General features: G+C 47.4%; 1 protein-coding gene across 2 annotated transcripts in view; it reads right to left on the bottom strand.

Moving 5' to 3' along the window:
* AHCTF1 (AT-hook containing transcription factor 1) overlaps nucleotides 1–20253 on the bottom strand; it is a 1009458-nt gene that overhangs the window by 613866 nt on the left and 375339 nt on the right. For both annotated transcript variants that reach the window (XM_069235080.1, XM_069235081.1), the window contains 2 exons: nucleotides 814–961; nucleotides 585–732 (listed from right to left, as the gene is read on the bottom strand). In XM_069235080.1, coding sequence (XP_069091181.1) covers nucleotides 585–732; nucleotides 814–961 — 296 coding nt within the window. The remainder of the gene's footprint in view (nucleotides 1–584; nucleotides 733–813; nucleotides 962–20253) is intronic.

Here is a 20253-nt window from a genome sequence, read left to right as displayed (position 1 = left end):
GTTTACACCCATGATTCTTCCATATTTCAGTTCATTACACCTGGCGGATGGAACGCTACTGCTTAAGCATAATAGTCTGCAGATAGACCAATAACATTTCATCTCTTGGATCAATGACTCATGAAAGACCTAAATTGCATCCTGGGGAGCTGCAGATGTGAACGTAGATGATGGTTTAAATGGAGACTCCCCCTCACCCTACACACTTCCAGCTCATGTTTGTCAATTAAAATGTGGTCTGAAGTAGGTTCCATTACAGCTAAGCATTTGTTTTCTAGCTCAGATAGTTCTCATAACACTTCCGCAACAGAGACAAAGAGAAAGACACACACACAGTCGCCACTGTATACTTATTGTTAGGACAGTGTTTCCATACGAAATAGTTTTTTTGTGCATTTCTCCATAGGAAATAGATTTTATGCATGTGTAAAACTTTTTTTAGGTTCCACTTATTGTCAAGTGCACTAAGAAGGACCCATGTCAGCAAAAAAAAAAATCCAACCCTGCCACAGTTCTAATCGGGTTATTAAAAAAATGGAAGACTTCATGACATGAAACCCGGTGGAAAAAAAATACATAATTACCTTTTGTAAGGGGTGTAAATCTCTTTATGTTCATTTGTGGATAACTCTCTGATTTTCGTCAAAACATGGTTGATAAATGTTGCTTTGGAGACTGCGTTTCCTCTAGTACTCTGCTTTACTATAGTAGACAACGGTGTGGGCCTTGAAACTGAGGAGAAGTGTAAAGTCATTAAAACTGGAGAACACTTTAAGCAATTGAAATTATCTTGAAATAGAGGAGAATCATCACCTTCCCGCAGTGCAGAAGATGGCAAACAGTACGGCTTTGTGCGTTCTGCTGCTAATCTCATCTGTACTCGAGGGAGAACCTTTCCATACTGGTCCAAAATCGAGTTTCTGGCTTCTGCTCGATCCCGAAACTGTGGCTCTCGCTCATTCTGGTTAGAGGGAAAAAAATTATAATCACACTGAAATATGGGCATTGAAAAAAAAAGGTAACTGTAGTTCTTAGGAATATGCAGAGATTCTGGATTATGGGGTGCAAAACCTTGTAAACAATGCAACTCTACCTTCAATCCCATTTCTGAATTTAACTTCAGAGCTTACTTTTTCCTTCCAGATAAATAAAATGAGGCAAATATACCTTATATAAAAATCCTTGAAACAAATTCCCACAACAGACTAGGAAATACTGTCAAATTCAAGCATACTTACAGCTGGAAGTTCAAACAAATTTCCACAAGAGATGGCAAAGGTCATCAAATGAATAAACCTTCAGTCTTGCCATCACTTCATAACTAGGTCCATTATTCTGGGATCCAGTCAAAAAGATTTCATTTAGACCCAAGTAAAAAAAATAATAATACCTATGAACCACCTTTAAAGCATAGATCTAAAGGTGTAAATAGCTATGGTCAGATGGTGACCGATCTTAACATTAACCTACTAAATCTTCAAAGGTTGTGCTATTGGTGTCCATACGCTGGTGTCAGGTGGAGTCTATTAAGAAATATAGTGAGCAAGCATAAGTATTTCTGCCAGGGGATTGCCACATATGCAAGGGCACAGAAGATGCTTGTCTCCATTGGGGGGGGGGGGGGGGGGGGGGGGGGGGGGAGGGGGGTTTAGCATGTCTCTTGGCCATTAGTAGCTTACAACGATTTTTATTGACCAGAAGAGGTTGGAGACCCCTGCTTCCCTGCTCTACATAAACACTTTCCAATAACATTACTAAAAGGAAGAGTGCAGAGGACCAATTATCAAGCTTTTAAATGGCTTTATAATACTACTCTATTAAACCGAAACTGAGCTGTGCCATTATGAGCCAGTAATGTTCAGCAAAAGTGTGAACAGAGGCCCAGCGTAGGTGCCTGACAAATGGATTAAATAACAACTCCTTTCAGGGGCAGATATAGTCTTTCCTCTTTCAAAGTGGTCTAAAATCCCTTGACCAGCAATCCTATAATAAAGCTTAACATTTGATTATCCCCATAAAGATGACTGGTTTATTTTTTCACATGACAAATTTGTGAACTCCAAAATTAACAAACATTGATGTTGATCTTGTCATATTTACTTCTGTGACTATGTCGTCTAAGTTTCCGTACTTTTCTGCAATAGGTATAATTTCTCCTCTTTGGAGGTGGAGGAATGAACGTTTGAAGGTAATTACATTTTAATATGAGAAAATTGGAAAACAGCTTTGACAAAAGGAAGATGTTAATCTCAATGTCATTTGATTCCTAAAAGGGTAGTAGTAATAGTAGTAGTAGAAGTAGAGCGGAAAAGCGAACTTAGAAAGTATGTATTTTTCCAGTGAAGGCCAAAATTGCGTATTTAAGTGACTGACTGCGCTGGATAAAAAGTAAGACCCTGTGGAAATAAGCATAAAGATGAGGAAAACTGCTTTAAAGCACGTTAAAGAGCATAGAAACCACTGGCAATTTGAAGAGCGAACCAGGAGCTTGTGAAGGGGAGAATGCATGCTGAAATAAATGCAAACTATTTTTTTAGGATTCCGGTTTTTAGAATCTTTTCTCAGCAAGAGAGGAGAGTAAAATGATCTGAAAAGTCTAGCTTTCAAAAAGTTCCAATGAATTGTGCCAGCAAATGAGAATATACCCTTCCTAGTGAGGTAGACTATACTATTTGATGGAGCCTTGCCAGAAACAAAGCAACAAGTTATTTGCCATTGGTAATTCTCTTTCAGCTAGATACTCCATCTAACAGCAGATTCCTCACCTTTAGAAATATCCCCAGTCTGGATTTGGAAGATTTAAAAACTGCTCCTGTGCAACTGCTGGTAGGTGGCACTGTGCGGTTGTGCACCGAATTTGTTCCATGCCTGAAGTAACTAAGGAGCAGCATATCCTTTACACAAACAGTTTTTACGCAACTCAATCCACACCCTCTGACTTCAATTCCAACAATAGTCAGAGGAAAAAAGGTCCAACGCTAGAGATGGTAGGGGCAGATTCAGAGAGTGGGGAGAAGGGATGGTAGCGAGGAATCTGCTGTTGGATAGATTATCAACCATATAGAAGGTTACCAAAAGGTAAGTAACTTGTTTGTCTGATGGAGACTTCTAACCATTTATTCATTACCTCTGGAATAGATACCAAAGCAGTAGATCCCAAGGTGATGTCCCTGTTGAATAGCTCACATTAAAAAGACCCCTAAGGACTGAATGGGTGAAAAGGCTGACAAATAAGCTTTAATGGTGCCCACTGCAAGTCACTGCACAGTCATAAGAAAAACAAACATGACATCAACACTTTGGCCTTTAATGGATCAGTATTGTGTGCATCACATCAGTCTACAAATTTGTTCCAGGTCCCAGCGTAGACAGACTGTGCATAGGAACACCTGAACGATAGGAGGAAGAATATGCAGTTGATTGCTGCAGCTCAGTCTCAACGCATTGAGGTCCAGGTTTGACTGCTGAAGCTTGCCCTTGTGCGGCGAAAGGAGACTCCCCCACTAAGAGGTAGCCTGATCAGAGAACAGATGGCCAGAATTACGGATACCATATTGTCCTTCTCTAATATTGGGTCACTAAATGGCTTGGGCCTGATTGTTTCTTATCTTCGTTAGGTGCAGGAAAGGCACCTGTGGAAAGGTATACAGGAGTCATGCGCACTACCCTATCCAGAATGGGTATCCAAGAAACAGCCGGGGTTAAAACTCCAACGCACAAACGATTTGCAACTGCAAATTCTTAATGGCAGTGAAAAGATCTAGGCTCCCTGCTGCTTGACGGTTCCCTGTGTCACCTCAGAATGTTTTGCTCATTCGTAATCCACCAGGCACTGCTGGCTGAGTTCATCCACCCTGACTTGACTTTCAAGGTTCTAGCCAGGAGGTTTACCACCAGGGGAATTTCCTGACACTCCAGCCAGCTTCAGAGACAAAGTGCCTCTTGACATAGGACTCAGAAACCCACCCACCCTGCTTGCTGAAGTACCGCCTTGCAGTGGTGTGGTCTGTGAAAACCTGAAAATGCCTCTTTCTGATGGACAGTAGGGAGGCTTTCAGCACCAGGCGAATGGTCACAACACCAACGGGCTGTGGTGTATATGGACCTCCGCCAGAAACTATCTGATCCCCTCCTCCCCACATGATCTCTCCATCTGAGCAATGATGCTTCTGCCACCATCATCAGTTCTGTGTGAGGCAGGGAGAGAGATCTGTTGCTGGTCCAATTGCAGGACACCAAGAGCCAAAGTGACTCGTGGAGCCCTAGGAGCGGAGCTGAAACATCGGAGTCATGGCCTAAACATCCTGGACTAGTGATGGAGGGAAGGTCTAAAAGAGCAATCTATCCAGAATTGTTCCAATGAAAGGGAGCCGCAGTGAAGGAGTGAGGTGACCTTCAGTACATTGGTAGTGAACCACAATGAAGTCACGAGGTATGCAGTCATCTGGAGGTGGTCTTCAAATGACTATTGGAAGCCAGCCTTCGTCAAGGTAGGGAACAACTGTGTAGGAGGCTGGCCTGGCTTATAGTGGGTACCTTGTGGTACTTACACCTTGTGCCAGGTCCAGTTATCCCTCATTAGTAGCATAGAGGTGTTTCTAGCAGCTTAGGTTGTTAGAGGTAGCTATGGCAAAGCAGCTTAGGCTGAACTAGGAGACATGCAAAGCTCCTACTATACCACTTATATCTCATAGCACAATATCATAAGAAAACACAATACTCAGAGTTACTAAAAATAAAGGTACTTTATTTTAGTGACAATATGCCAAAAGTATCTCAGGATACCCTCACTTAGTAGGTAAGTAATATAAATAAATTATATGTACACAAACCCAAAACAGGTAAGTAACAGTAAGAAAAGTAGGGCAAACAATGTAGAATCACAATAGGATGCAATAGGTAGACATAGGCCTAGGGGCAACACACACCATATACTCCAAAAGTGGAATGCGAATCACGAATGGACCCCAGGCCTATGGGAGTTTGTAGAGAGTCGCTGTGACTGAGAAAACAGTAAGGGTGTCCAAAATACCCCACCCCAAGACCCGGAAAAGTAGGAATAAAGTTACTCTACTACCCAGAAAGACAGTATAGTCGTGATAGGGGATTCTGCAAGAACCACAACTGCTACCAAAGCACTAAAAACTGATTCCTGGACCTGAGGACCTGTAAAAGAAGGGAAACAAGTCCAAGAGTCACGCAAGTGTCAGGGGGTGGGGGGTGGGGGGGGGGGGGGGGCGGTGGGGGGCAGGAGCCCACTAAACCCAGATGAAGGTGCAAAAGGGCTGCCTCCTGGTGGAAGAAGCAGATTCTTCAACAACGGATGGTGCCAAGAACTGCCCCTTTGGTGAGATGTCCCACGGCGTGCTGGAGGTTGCAGAAGTGTTTCCACGCAGAAATACCGCAAACAAGCCTTGCTAGCTGCAAGAGTCGCGGTTGAGGATTTTGGGTGCTGCTGGGGCCCAGGAAGGACCAGGATGTCACCCCCTGGAGGAGACAGGGGGGCACTCAGCAACTCAGAGAGCCCTCACAGAAGCAGGCAGCACCCGCAGATGTATCGGAACAGGCACTTAGAAGATCTGAGGACAGCGGTCAACTCAGAGTCACAAAGGAGGGTCCCACGACGTCGGAGTCCAACTCAGCGAGTTGGGCAATGCAGGACAGAGTGCTGGAGACCCAGGCTAGGCTGTGCACAAAGGAAGTCCTGGAAAAGTGCAGAAAAGCCGGAGCAGCTGCAGATCACGCAGTACACAGGTTTGCTGTCTTGCGTGGGGAGGCAAGGACTTACCTCCACCAAATTTGGACAGAAGGGCTACTGGACTGTGGGAGACACTTGGACCCAGATCCTGTGTTCCAGGGACCACGCTCGTCAGGATGAGAGGGGACCCAGAGGACCGGTGATGCAGAAGTTTGGTGTCTGCGTTGGCAGGGGGAAGATTCAGTCGACCCACAGGAGATTTCTTCTTGGCTTCCAGGGCAGGGTGAAGGCAGACAGCCCTCAGAGCATGCACCACCAGGAAACAGTCGAGAAAGCCGGCAGGATGAGGCACTACAATGTTGCTAGTAGTCGTCTTGCTACTTTGTTGCGGTTTTGCAGGCGTCCGGGAGCAGTCAGCGGTCGATTCTTGGCAGAAGTCGAAGAGTGAAGTGCAGAGGAACTCTGGTGAGCTCTTGCATTCGTTATCTGAGGAACAGCCCAGAGGAGACACCCTAAGTAGCCAAAAAAAGGAGGTTTGGCTACTAAGAAAGGAGGCTTGGCTACTGAAAGAGGTAAGCACCTATCAGGAGGGGTCTCTGACGTCACCTGCTGGCACTGGCCACTCAGAGCTGTCCATTGTTCCCCACCACCTCTGAATCCAAGATAGCAGAGGTCTGGGACACACTGGAGGAGCTCTGGGCACTTCCCCTGGGAGGTGCAGGTCAGGGGAGTGGTCACTCCCCTTTCCTTTGTCCAGTTTTGCGCCAGAGCAGGGCTGGGGGATCCCTGAACCAGTGTAGACTGGCTTATGCAGAGATGGGCACCATCTGTGCCCATCAATGCATTTCCAGAGGCTGGGGGAGGCTACTCCTCTCCAGCCCTACACACCTATTTCCAAAGGGAGAGGGTGTAACACCCTCTCTCAGAGGAAATCATTTGTTCTGCCTTCCTGGGACCAGGCTGCCCAGGCCCCAGGGGGGCAGAACTCCGTCTGAGGGGTTGGCAGCAGCAGCTGCAGTGGAGACCCCTGAAAGGCAGTTTGGCAGTACCTGGGTTCTGTGCTAGAGACCCAGGGATGCATGGAATTGTCCCCCCAATACCAGAATGGTATTGGGGGTGACAATTCCATGATCCTAGACATGTTACATGGCCAGGTTCGGAGTTACCATTGTGACGCTACATATAGGTAGTGACCAACATGTAGTACACACATGTAATGGTGTCCCCGCACTCACAAAGTCCAGGGAATTTGCCCTGAACAATGTGGGGGCACCTTGGCTAGTGCCAGGGTGCCCACACACTAAGTAACTTGGCACCTAACCTTCACCAAGTGAGGGTTAGACATATAGGTGACTTATAAGTTAAGTATGTGCAGTGAAAAATGGCTGTGAAATAACGTGGACATTATTTCACTCAGGCTGCAGTGGCAGTGCTATGTAAAAATGGTCTGAGCTCCCTATGGGTGGCAAAAGAAATGCTGCAGCCCATAGGGATCTCCTGGAACCCCAACACCCTGAGTACCTAGGTACCATATACAAGGGAAACGTAAGGGTGTTCCAGTGTGCCAATGAGAATTGGTAAAATTAGTCACTAGCCTGCAGTGACAATTTTTAAGCTAAGTGAGAGCGTAAACACTGAGGTTCTGGTTAGCAGAGCCTCAGTGATACAGTTAGGCACCACACAGGGAACACATACAGGGCATACATTATGAGCACTGGGGTCCTGCCTGGCAGGATCCCAGTGACACGTGGGCAAAAACAAACATACATACAGTGAAAATGGGGGTAACATGCCAGGCAAGATGGTACTTTCCTACACACTGGAATACCCAAACCATTAAGGTGCTCTGCAACCACTGCCAACATGTGTCCTGATGGGGCCGAAGTGGTGCATGTCAAAATGAAAATTGTCTTTACCGAGTTTGAACCTCAAGTATAGCCAGTGAGACTACAAGACAGACATGAAAGTAGGTATTCTACAGGTCTAAAGCCATCATCCAGTCATCACGAGCCAGAGCGTATAGATCTTGGGTTGTCACCATCTTGCATTCATCCTTCTGCAAAATGGCTTTTGCCCTTATTCCACACAAGGAAGTAAAAGGAGAAATAACCATATCCCCATTTCTGAGGCGGAACCTTGTCTAATTCTCTTTTCGCCATAATAGCCTGCAGTTGTTGTAGCAAGATGGATAGGTGCTCCTCTGAAAGGCATTTTGAGGTGGGTGAAAGGTGCGGAGGGCTGAAAAGGGTTAACAAAGGCGGCCTTGTTTTACAATTTAAAGGACCCTCCCGTAGGATGTTCCATTTTGCCACCCTTGGAGGAAATGTCTGATCCCACTTCCCACCGGTTGATTTTGTGCCGTAACGGACAAATGAAACAGCTTGGAAGCTGATGCCAATGGGGTGAGACAATGGAAAGTTTGCTAACCCTGGTGCCCTGGACGTGGTTTGCCTGAAACACCAACCCCAAAAGTGCAGTGTGCCTTAGAGATGCCAGTACACCAAACCTCAGGAAAAGTCTCAAAAGGGGCAAAACTGCAGAGGGTAGGGCCTCAAATGGGTAGAAACGTCTAAGGGAAGTGCCTTGGTCCAGCTTCCTTTGAAGCTTTCCAATGTGAGAACCAACAATAGTGTATCCAGCAGTGATGCTTGCACGTCCCCAGAGAAGCGTCCAGTGCAGAACAGAAAGTATTTAGCCACATCTTGACCTTCTTGGATGCTCTGAGCCAGGTTGGACCGAAATTCCTTAGGGACTGCTGACAAAATCTTGCTAACCATGTCTCAAACCATGGGAATATCTCCCCAACAAACAGCTACCACTGACTAACCAAAGTGCTAGGCTAGCTTATGAAAACATTTGTTTCCCCAATACTTTAATTCCCTTTGACTCTCTCCCGGAGGGTGGGGTTTAAGGAGGGGGAGGGTAGTAGGCAATGAAGTGGGGTTCACCTTGCTGGCGAAAGCCTAAACCACCAGGCTTTCTGACATACGGTGCAGAGCCAGGAAGTCAAGGTCGTCTGGCACCAGGCTATGTGTCTGTTCAGCAGAAGACGGGGACAAGGCTTAAGCCAGATGCTCATTAAGGTTCCAGTTATGGCTTCACTGAATGGCAGTAAAGTTACAAAGCAAGTCTGTCTAGGTTGCAGGGCTTCGGTTAACACATTTGGTCTTAACTTCCATAGATACAGCTGTAAGTCAAAGATCTCTGCTGCACATCTTACCACAGCAAAGAAAGCACTCATTTCTACTGATGGTCCAGGGGAAGAACAGAACCCATTGTTATGGAAGTGTTCAACCAACAGGCCTGCTCCAAATCCACATACAGACTGTCATCTTCATTATGTAGGGGGAAATAAGTCCCCATCATCTCCAGTATCTCTGAAAACTGGTTCACTCTAAACCGAGTCTGAATTGAAAAGCTGTTGGAGTGCTGGGGTTCGGCTGCAAGGTTACGGCATAAGTTCTGTCAGAGTCAAACTGAACTGAGAGCAGACTCCACCTCAGTTGAGGTCAAGATAAATTCAGCTCCGAGTCAGACAGAATTACTGAAGTAAGGTCTTCCTCTGGCATTGTCACAGCTGGCCTCGACATCAAAGGTACCAGCGTGGAATTTGGTGTTGAACTGGAAGTCTGCTGCACTGATGTGGAATCAGAGACTGGTTCACAAGATGGAGGACCTGCCAGCATTACTCTGATATGAGGCCTTTGCATATTGTAGGAAGCTGCCATGGTGCGTGGTGAGCACTTATGGTATAATCACCTTATACCAGGTCCAGGTATCCCCTATTACTAAGGTGTAGGCTGTGTCTAGAAGCCAGGAATCTCTAGAGGTAGCTGTGGATGAGCAGTAAAGACTTATCTAGAAGACATGCAAAGCTTATGCAATACCACTGTGGCCACACAGCACTCACACACATGAAAGAACCATACAGTTACAAAAATAAAGGTACTTTGTTATGGTAACACAAATACCGTAACACTGTATAGGCAATGCTCTACTAGCAGGTGAGTAAACACACTAATATGTATACATTAGAAGTTATGAATCAGCATATAAAGCAATAGAAAACAGTGGAATATCAGAAAATAATTGAGACCCTGGGGAGAGACCAAACCATGTACGAAGTAAGTAGAATGCAAAGTTAAAGTCTCCTACCCAAGGATGTGGAATCTGTAGAGGGGAGCTGGAGGAACTAGGAAACCCCAGAAGGTAAGTACCAGGATACCCCCCCCTTCCTTCCCCCCAAGGACCAAGAGAGAAGAGGTAAGTACCTGGTTATTCCCCAAACCCAAGGGTAACCTTTGTAAAAGGATTGTGTAAAACCCAAGCAAGGAAGAAATGGAAGTTGGATCCTGACAGAAGAGGACATGCAAATGAAGGGGACCAAGTTCAGTTCCAGTTTGGGGGGGGGGGGGGGGGGGGGGGGGGAGGAGAGAAGCCACTAACCACCCTTTTGGAAATGCAGGACCAGGAAGACTGAATAGCAGGAGTTGGCTATGCAGCATCAGGAGAAGAGTTCCAGAAATGATGCAGTCGATGCCCCACGTCAGAAGAAAAGTTGCAGTCAATAAGTGGTATGGGAAAACCATCAACAGGCCTTGGCAAAGGCAAGAGTTGCAGAAGAAGAGTTGCAGAGCTGCTGGGGACCAGGAAGGTCTGAGGGGGACGTCTTCACTCCAAGGGAGACTCCTTCTTGCTTCTTGTGCAGGCTGAAGACTCGTCACCCTCAGAGGATGCACAGCAGGAGAAATGTTGCAATTGCTGGACGGAGCAGGAGAAACAATGTTGCAAAGCAGAGTCGTAGCTGGAGTTGTAGACTGTCGGTTCCTGGAGGGTCCAGTTGGAGTCCAGGTGGCTAGAAGATGAAGAAAACAATGCAGAGGAGTCCTGCTGGAATCTTGCACGTCACATCAGAGGACTCACCCAATAGGGAGACCCTAAACAGCCAAGAAGAGGGATTGGTCACCTAGCAGGGTGACCACCTATCAGGAGGGGGCTGTGACATCACCTGCCTGACATGGCCACTCAGATGTTCCCAGGGGCCTCTGCCCACCTTGGATTCAGGATGGCAGATTCAAGTGGCCACCTGGAGGAGTTCTGGGCATCACCCTTGGGTGGTGGTGGACAGGGGAGTGGTCACTTATTTTTCCATTGTCCAGTTTCACATCAGAGCAGGGACCAGGAGGTCCCTGGACTGGTGCAAACCAGTTAATGGAACAAGGGCACTAAATGTGCCCTTCAAGGCATACCGGTGACTTGGAGGGCACCAAATGTGCCCTTCAAGGCATACTGGTGGCTTGGGGAGTCTACCGCTCCCAAGTCATGTAACACCTATTTCCAAAGGGAGAGGGTGTTGCCTCCCACTCCCAAAGGAAATCCTTTGTTCTGCCTTCCTGGGCTTCAGCTGGTGAAGCAACAGGAGGGCAGAAACCTGTCAGTAGGATGGCAGCAGTGTGGGCTGCCCAGGAAAACCCTGCAAACCGGTAGGAGTAAAGTTGGGGGTCCTCTAAGGAGCCCCCAGAGTGCATGAAATCATACAAATACTGGCAATTGTATTGGAGTATGATTCCGACATGTTCGAAACCAAACATGCCCAGGTTCAGTTACCATTATGTAGCTGGACACAGGTACCTGTGTCCAGTACACAGGTAAAATGGCTTACCCGCACTTACGAAGTCCAGGAAAATGGATCTAAATTTCGTAGGGGCATTCTGCCCATACAGGGGTACCCTCACACGCAGGTACTTGCACCCTGCCCTCTGGGGTAGGAGGGTCTGCCATAGGGCTGACTTAGTGACCTGGTGAAGTGACCTGGCAGGCCTGCAGACATTTTGCATGGGCTCCCATGGGTGGCATAATACATGCTGCAGCCCATGGGGAACCCCTGGTGTCCCAAAGCCTCACGTACCATATACTAGGGACTTACATGGGGGCACCAGTATGCCAACTGTGGGTATACAAAGTCAGGAACAACCAAATTTATAGGAAGAGAGCATAGTCACTGTGGTCCTGGTTAGCAGGATCCCAGTGAACACAGTCAAAACACACTGACAGCAGGCAAAAATGGGAGGTAGCCATGCCAAAAAGAGGGTACTTTCCTACACATATCCTAGGGGCATGAAGGATAAAGAGAGCCTTCAGAGTGGCAAATAATTGCATCATGGCCTCTTTAAATGCCTCAATCTGTTGTGACATCACCAATAGCCCTGGAGTGCGTAAGGATCAGCTGCATAATGGCTCTTCAGCGGGTGACTGGGAGCAAGACAGAGGAACACGTTACCTAGCTAAGTGGTGAGACTGGAACGAATTCCACTTGGCATCCTCGTGCATCGGCTTTGACTTTGACTTACTGGAATACTTGAACATCAAAGAGCACCTGTTTTGGCTACAGTCTTGACAGCAGGAATGGATCTGCGCTTTTGACTTCAAGTGAGAGTGGGAGTACTGTAAATTCTTTTGATGTTCAGTGATGTACAGCTTCGCTTCACATTCCAGAATCATCTTCGGATTCATAAGTGCATGTTCCTCCCAGAACTTGGAGTCTTGGCCCGAGGCATACATTGTGGGGGTCTGTCACATACATCTGTTTGTGGCAGTCCCTACAAGGTTGAATCCATGTCGTTTTAGGAGAGACACAGTGTGCTGCTAGTGTGCTGCTTTGAGAGAAAAAAAACATGTCAACTAATAAAGAAAAAGTGGGAGTGAGCTCCAGTTTCGCATGTGAAGGTGTGAAAAGAAAGGAACTGAGGTCAATGCAGGTGGGTGCTGCTCATATGCAGCTCCATTGTCACTTTTGAGGTGGAACAAAGTCAACACACAGCTGCATGGCGCGATCTACTAACGCATAGAAACAAAATTAAAATCTTCTGGATCTAATCAGGCACCAGGGAATATTCTAAAGATGAGGAATCTGTCGGAAAAATTATTCATCATATGTGAAGATTTAGGAACAGATTTGGAAGTAACAGCTGACCTGGCTGCTGTGAATGATTGCCTCGGCTATTAGCTGTGCTGAATTTGAGCCAGTGGTTTCTGGTGCTCTGAACCAGCACTTAATTGTCAACACTGGCACGTCTGACAGTCTGCCACATGGCAGAGATGGGCATAACTAAACAAATGTGATCATTCACAATAAGTTAAAAATGACTAATACCAGCAGCACACACCACTCATAGTTTTAGGGCCTGAAATAGTCTTAATTGTCACACTTGTAGGCATGTGTAGTTGTGTTGGTACTGTCACTGACAGTGCTTGAAGAGGCAATGGGAGGTGCAAGCTTCAGTGGACTCTGAACGAAGGCCCTAACATTTATTTTGTTCTTATTTTATTCATTTATGTATTTTACATACTAAGCACTGGCTACAAGATAAGAGGTACCAAAAACATATGGCCCAATCTAAGGCAGACAAAACCACATAAGCTCTTGTCTTTTCATACACGTACCTCTTTACAACAGCAGTGCAGGCAGAATACATTGTCAAACAAAGACGTTCAAAGTATGCAGATATCAGTATCACCCATTGTAGGAAGCTGGCTCTGTATATACTATATCAAAATGAGACAGTGTGCACAGAGTCTACGGGTTCCCCAAGAGGCTTGACAAAGGCAATAATAGATAATACTAATGCTCTATTTGTGGTAGTGTGGTCGAGCAGTTAGGCTTATCAGAAGGTAGTGTTAACCATTTGTTGTACACACACAAGCAATAAGTGAAACAGCACACTCAATGACTTAACTCCAGACCAATAGGTTTTTATATAAAAAAATATTCTTTCTTAATTTATTTCTAGAACCACAAGACTCATTTAGCAGGTAAGTATATTAAACAAAAGGTACTTTTCATAGTAATACCTAGCACTTTGAATGGAATCAACAATGTGTACAGTTTTCTTTAAAATGTCAAAAAGCTATTTTAAAAGTGGACACTGCAATTTTCAACAGTTCCTGGGGGAGGTAAGTATAGTACAGTTTTTGAGGTAGGTAAACTTACTGGTTCAGTCTCCGGGGCATAGGTAGCCCACTGATCGGGGTTCAAGATCACCCCAAACACCCAGCAACACCGGGACGGTTAGGTGCAAAGGTCAAACAGGAGCCAAAATAACAAGGGCACCTACGGAGACAGGGGGTGCTCCGGTCTGCTTGCAGGTAAGTACCTGCGTTGTCGGAGGGCAGACTAGGGGGGATTTAGAGGAGCACAGGAAGGGCCCCAAGTAGGCACCAAACATGCACCCTCAGCGGCACTGGGGCAGCCGGGTGCAAACAGGGTGTCAGATTCCCAATGGAACTCAATGGGAGGATCTGGAGTCACTAAGCCGCTGCAGGCAAGGCACAGGGGGGCTTCTCAGGCAAGCCACCGACTGGGCAGGGAGGAGGGACGCCTCTGGTCACTTCTGCACCGGTTGTCTGTTTCTCTCGAGGCTGGGGACTGCGGGAGCAGTGCTTCTCGAGGCATTGGATATCTTTGTCCCGTCGTGGAGGGGTGGAGAGGTCAGCCCCGGGTGGACACATGGTCTGAATCGCCTGGGGGTCCTCTCTGGCTGGTTGGTTCCTCTGGACACGGGCCAGGGGCATCGGGTGTGGAGTAGTTTGGACTCACGCTTCTGGAGTGAGGTGGGAGTCCCTTTAAAGACGATTTATTTGTCTTCTTGTAGGACAGGTCTGCTGTCAATGGGAGTTTCTTGGTCCTCGGCGAGGCAGGCAGTTCCCTGGAGGCTTTTCAGGGGGTCACTGGTCCTGCAGAACGCATTGCTTCTTATTTTGCAGCTTTTTGAAGCAGGAGACGGGCCGGTAGGGCTGGGGCTGAGTCAGTTGTTGTCTCCTTCTCTTCTCTATGGGGTTTTCAGCTCAGCAGTCCTTATTCTTCCTTTAGGTCGTCAGGAATCTGAAAAGCTGGGTTCAGGGTGGCCCCTAAATACTAAATTTAGGGGTGTGTTTGGGTCAGGGGGCAGTAGTCCCTGAGGGTGGCTACACCCTCCTTGTGCCCACTCCCTCTGGGGAGGGTGGCACATCCCTATCCCTATTGGTCCTAATCTCCCAAAGCAAGATGGAGGATTTCTCAAGGAGGGGGTCACTTCAGCTCTGGACATCTTAGGGGTGGTCCTGGCTGAGGGGGTGACTTCTTGTTTTTCTCATTATCCCTCTGGGCTTGCTGCCAAAAGTGGGGGCTCGTCTGGGGGGCAGGCATCTCCACTGGCTGGAGTGCCCTGAGCCTTTGAGGCTCACCGCCAGGTGTTACAGTTCCTGCAGGGGGCGGTGTGAAGCACCTCCACCCAGGACAGCCTTTGTTTCTGACCACAGAGTGCACAAAGGCACTCAACCCATGTGGTCAGAAACCTGTCTGGAAGTGGCAGGCTGGCAGAGACCGGACAGTCCTACACTACCAGGCTGGCTGACATACAGGGGGCATCTCTAAGATGCTCTCTGGGTGCATTTTTCAATAAATCCCACACTGGCATCAGTGTGGGTTTATTGTGCTGAGAAGTTTGGTACCAAACATCCCAGTCTTCAGTGTAGCCATTATGGTGCTGTGGAATTCGTAATGACAGACTCCCAGACCATACACTCAGTATGGATACCCTGCACTTACAATGTCTAGAATTGACTTAGACACTGTAGGGGCATGGTACTCATGCAGACATGCCCTCACCTGTGGTATAGTGCACCCTGCCTTAGGGCTGTAAAGCCTGCTAAAGGGATGACTTGCCTATGCCACAGGCTATGGTTGGTGGGCATGGCACTCTAAGGGGAGTGCCATGTCGACTTTGTCTGTTCTTCCCACTAGCACACACAAGCTGCAAGGCAGTGTGCATGTACTGAGTGGGGGATCCCCTAGGGTGGCATAATACATGCTGCAGCCCTTTAGGGACCTTACCTGGCCACAGGGCCCTTGGGGTACCTTTGACAAGGGACTTAACTGTGTTCCAGGGCTGTGCCAATTGTGGAAACAATTGTACAGTTTTAGGGAACGAACACTGGTGCTGCGGCCTGGTTAGCAGGGTCCCAGGACACTTTCAAAGTTGGCATCAACACTAGGCAAAACGTGGGGGGTAACCAGGCCAACAGTGGCATTTTCCTACACCCATCAAGGCTAGCAAAAAGTGATTCAATGACAATATCCTTTAGCATTTTTGTTGGCTGCAAAGAAGTCTATTTCTGGAGTATCTTACAAGTAAAAGATTGTGATATGCGGAAGACAATCTGTTGAGCCTATCCACTGACTTTTGTTACCCCACCTGCTGAGTACATGACAGACTCCTCTCCTAATCTGGCAGGAATTCAGAGCGAAAGCTCCCCTGCTTTTTAATGTAAAACACTGCAGTTTTGTGGTCAGTGAATAACTAGGGAACCAGTTAACCCTCAAATTAAGGGACCAATATGATTATCTTACAATACCAAATATTTGTTATCTATTTGCTTCTCCTGCGGAGGCCATAACACATTTAACTCCACACAACCAAATTGTGTAACATAGCCTTATAACAAGACATCAGTTGGCATAGCCACTTGAATCAACAGAGAATAGTTGTCTTTACAGAAATTTTTAAACCTCTGTAAGGAATTGATTTTTTTTTTTTTTTTGCAGTCAGCCTTGATTCTTTTTTGACTGGTTTGTTCACTCCAAGTGCACGGAGGCCTGCCAACCGAACTCACTGCCAGTGTCCTAACTCCAAAACGTGTATGCTACATTGGATATACCCAAATGGCATATGCTAGGTTGCCGGTAATCCCCTAGTATATGGTTCCCATGGCCTGCAAGTTAAAGAGCCACCCCAGGGACAGCAGCACTGGTTGTGCTACCCTGAGGTGTGACAAATAAAAAGTTTTCTAGTCTGCCATTGTAGATTGGAAGAGCAGCTCCGGAATGTTAGCCCGACTGCCATTTTTTTAAGCCATGGCAAATTCAAATGTCCATCTAAAGAACAAGAATCTTACCTATAGTAACACATTATCTGGAACAGACACACACTTTAGTTGCAGATTCCTTACCTTACAATTTCCCCGAGGCTTCAGACTGGATCCGGAGATTTTTCTTCTAGCAGTAGCCTTGCAGGCCATCAGGTGGCGTCAGATGACTCCGCGTCCGTTATTGGCGTCGTGCTCACCTCAATGCCACAGTTGTATATAGGCACCACCCCTTTGCACCGACGTCAGTTTCTTTTCACGATTTTCCATGCCAGAAGCACGGAGCCATGAAGAACACATACTGGTGCGCCTGAACTAGGTCCCTGAAAAGGAGTCCCTATCCCTAGAAATCAGTTCGCAGAGCGGGGAGGATGGGTGGGTGGGTTGGTAAGAATCTGCAACTAGAATATGTCTCTACCAGATCATTTGTAACCAAAGGTAAGTAACTTGTTCATCTGAGAGAGACTTCTAGTTGCAGATTCCTTACCTTAGAAAAGATACCCGAGCAATACCGATCCCAGAGGTGGGTCTGCCAACTAAGATCATACTAAGAAATCGAGCAGGACCAAACAGCCTAATTAGCCATCCCTGCGTACCTGACAGTCCAGGCAGCAGTGTTTGGGGAACGTGTGCAGGAAAGCCCACGTTGCTGCCTGGGAGTTGTCCAGGAATGGAACGCCGCATCTTAACACACTGGTTGCAGCAGTTGCTCTGGTAGATTAGGCATGCAAACCTTCGGGGTTGCTTCTTAGCCAAAGCGTAGCACATTTTGATGTAGATAACATCACATCTAGAAATTGTCTTTTTCTGCACCAGCCGACCTTACTTCACAGCCACATACCCAACAAAGAGTTCATCGCCCACCCAGAAGTCGATTGAGTTTGAAAGCCAACACTCTTTTTGAATCCTGATGGTGGAGTCTCTGCTCTTCACAAGAAGGATGTGGTGATGAGTAAAAAGTAGGCAAGGTGATGGACTGGCCTACGTGAAAGGGCGTGACTACTTTAGGGAAGAAAGAGGCCGTGGTACGAACAACCACTTTGTGAGGACGGACAGGCATGAAGGGTGTCTTCAAAGAAAGATTGCAGCTCACTCACTCAACGAGGAGAGGTGATAGCCACAAGAAAGGCTGTCTTTAAAGTGTGAAGATGGACAATTATGAGGGGGCTCAAAGGGAGCACAGTACCAAGTTCAAATTCCACTCGGGCATTATGAACGGGCTAGGTGAAAACATTTGATTAAGACCCTTGAGGAATCTCCCAACAATGGGAGATTTACACAACTAAGGTTCATCTGGTAGTCTGATGAATGCAGAGGTGGCAGACAGATAACCTTTAAGGGTGCCCAAAGCAGCGCCCTGCTAGGAAAGAGGGTACAAACAAGAGAACCTCAAACAGATGTGCGGAAAGGGGATCAACCAACTTGTTGGCACACCATGCCACAAATTTGTTCCAACAACCGGTGTACGCCATTTTAATTGAAGGATGTCTGGCTGCCAAGATAACATAACAGACTGCTCAATGTCCAAACAAGAAGGTGGGGAGACAACAGATTCAGGTGAACTGTCCCCTGCTGCTGCGACAGAAGATCCTCCTAAAGAGGCAGTCTGAGGGTAGGATCGATGGCCATGCTTAGAAGCTCGAGATAACATACTCTTTGTGCCCAGGCCGAAGCCACAATGATTACATGAGCCCGGTTATTCTTGATCTCCTTGAGAAATCTGGGCAGAAGTGCTATAGGTGGAAAAGTGTATAGGAGGCCTGAGTTCCACTCGAGACGAAAAGCATTGCAGAGCGAGTGCTGCCTTGAAAACACCAGCATGCGAAACAGCTGACATTGCGCATTCTCTGCGGAGGTGAAAAGATCTAACCAAGTCTATCCCCACTGCGGAAAGAGACCTTGTGCCACCCCAGGATGGAGACGCCATTCGTTATCGACCATGTATTGACGGATGAGTTCATCACCTCCAAAAGAGTCAGAGTTGGTCAGATGTTTAACCACTAGGGATATGCCCTGATGTTCCAGCCATGTCCAGAGGCGTAGAGCCTCCTGACAAACAGTCCACAACCCCATTCCGCCCTGCTTGTTGCAGTGCCACATGGTGGTAGTGCTGTCTGTGAGAGAGGGAAGGAATGCTTTCAATGCCAGTCTGATTGCCCTGAGCTGGTTGGGGAGGAGAGAGGGAGTTGCCTTTCACCCAGTCGCAGTTTGAAAGCCACTACTAAATATCTTGCACAGTTCCCTCCGAGATCTGGACCATGTCGGAGAGATTTCACTGATGCTGCGCCCACTAGAACTTCAGGTCCCACTGCAGAGCCCGCATATGCCATCTGGCAGGTGTGACCAGCAGGATGCCATAAGGCCCAGCAGCCTCATTCATTCTCACCGAAACCTAGGACAGAGGATGAAACCTCGGTGTCATAGCCTAAATATCCTGGACCTGCCGCTCGGGAGGATAGGCCCTGCAATTTTATTGCAGAACAGCTCAGTAGAAAGGGGGAGCTTGAGAGGGAGTCAGGTGTGACTTTGGCATGTTTATAGTGAACCCAGCCATCACTTTCGTGAACATCCGAGGGGCACTGTAAACTAAAACTGCTTGGACCGATCAAGAACCTCAAATAACATCTGTGGACAGGCAGGACAGGAATGTGAATGTAGAAGCCCTGCAAGTCCAACACTACCATCCAGTCTCCAGGGTCCAGGGCAAATATGTCCCAAGTCAGAGTGAGCATTCTGAGCTTCTTCTTTCTGTGGGAGATATTGAGGGACTGGAGATCTAGGACAGGCAGAGGCCCTTGTCCTTCTTGGGCACCAGAAAGTAGCGGGAATAACAACCACAACCTACCTCTGGCACAGGCACCCTCTTTATGGTTCCCTTGGCCAAGAGAGCCATAACTTTCTCGTGGAGAAGTGCCAAGTGAACTTCCGTCATCTGATCGTAGGAAGATGGCATGGCTGGAGGAGTAGTCTAGAAGGGGAGTGGGCAGCCCCTTCAGACGATTTTCAAAACCCACCTGTCTGTCGTGATGAATTTCCAGTGGGGCAGGTGATGGTGAATCCTGCCTCCAATTGGTCAGTGATGTAGCAACGGACTAGGAAGGTTTGGAGGCTGCAGCAGAGTGTGGGAGTGGGCTGGGCAGACACTGGATCCCTGATCCACGGGCACATTGTATCCTGCGTCCGTGGTCACACAGAGGCTAGGTAGCATGTGTGGCATGGTGGCTGGAGAGAAATGGATTAGGTTGGGTGCCCCTTCGTAGCCATGAAAGGGGTGAAAAGTGGACTAAGGGGGCGAGGAGCAGCTGCGAGGCCAAGGGACTGAGCCATAGCTCGTGACTCCTTAAATCGCTGGGTCCCCTTCGTCTCAGAAGAGATAGGAGCCATCGAAGGGAATGTCCATAAGTGATTGCTGGACATCACCTGAAAAAACCAGACATCTTCAATCAAGCATGGCAACTCAAGGCCACCGTCTAAGTAACCGATCTGCCTAGTGAATTGGTCATGTCCAGCCCACAACGAATCATGACTTTGGTTGCATCTCTCCTATCAGCAACATCTTGGGAGAGAACAGCCGGGGCCTCTTCCAGGACCTGAGGCAGTACCTGCGTATCCCATAAAGTATGGGAATAGCGGCCCAAAAGGCATGCAGTGTT

The sequence above is a fragment of the Pleurodeles waltl genome, chromosome 5 (genome assembly GCF_031143425.1).
Source record: "Pleurodeles waltl isolate 20211129_DDA chromosome 5, aPleWal1.hap1.20221129, whole genome shotgun sequence".
In the NCBI taxonomy this organism is placed as follows: Eukaryota; Metazoa; Chordata; class Amphibia; order Caudata; family Salamandridae; genus Pleurodeles; species Pleurodeles waltl.
This window is presented reverse-complemented; position numbering and strand designations above follow the sequence as displayed.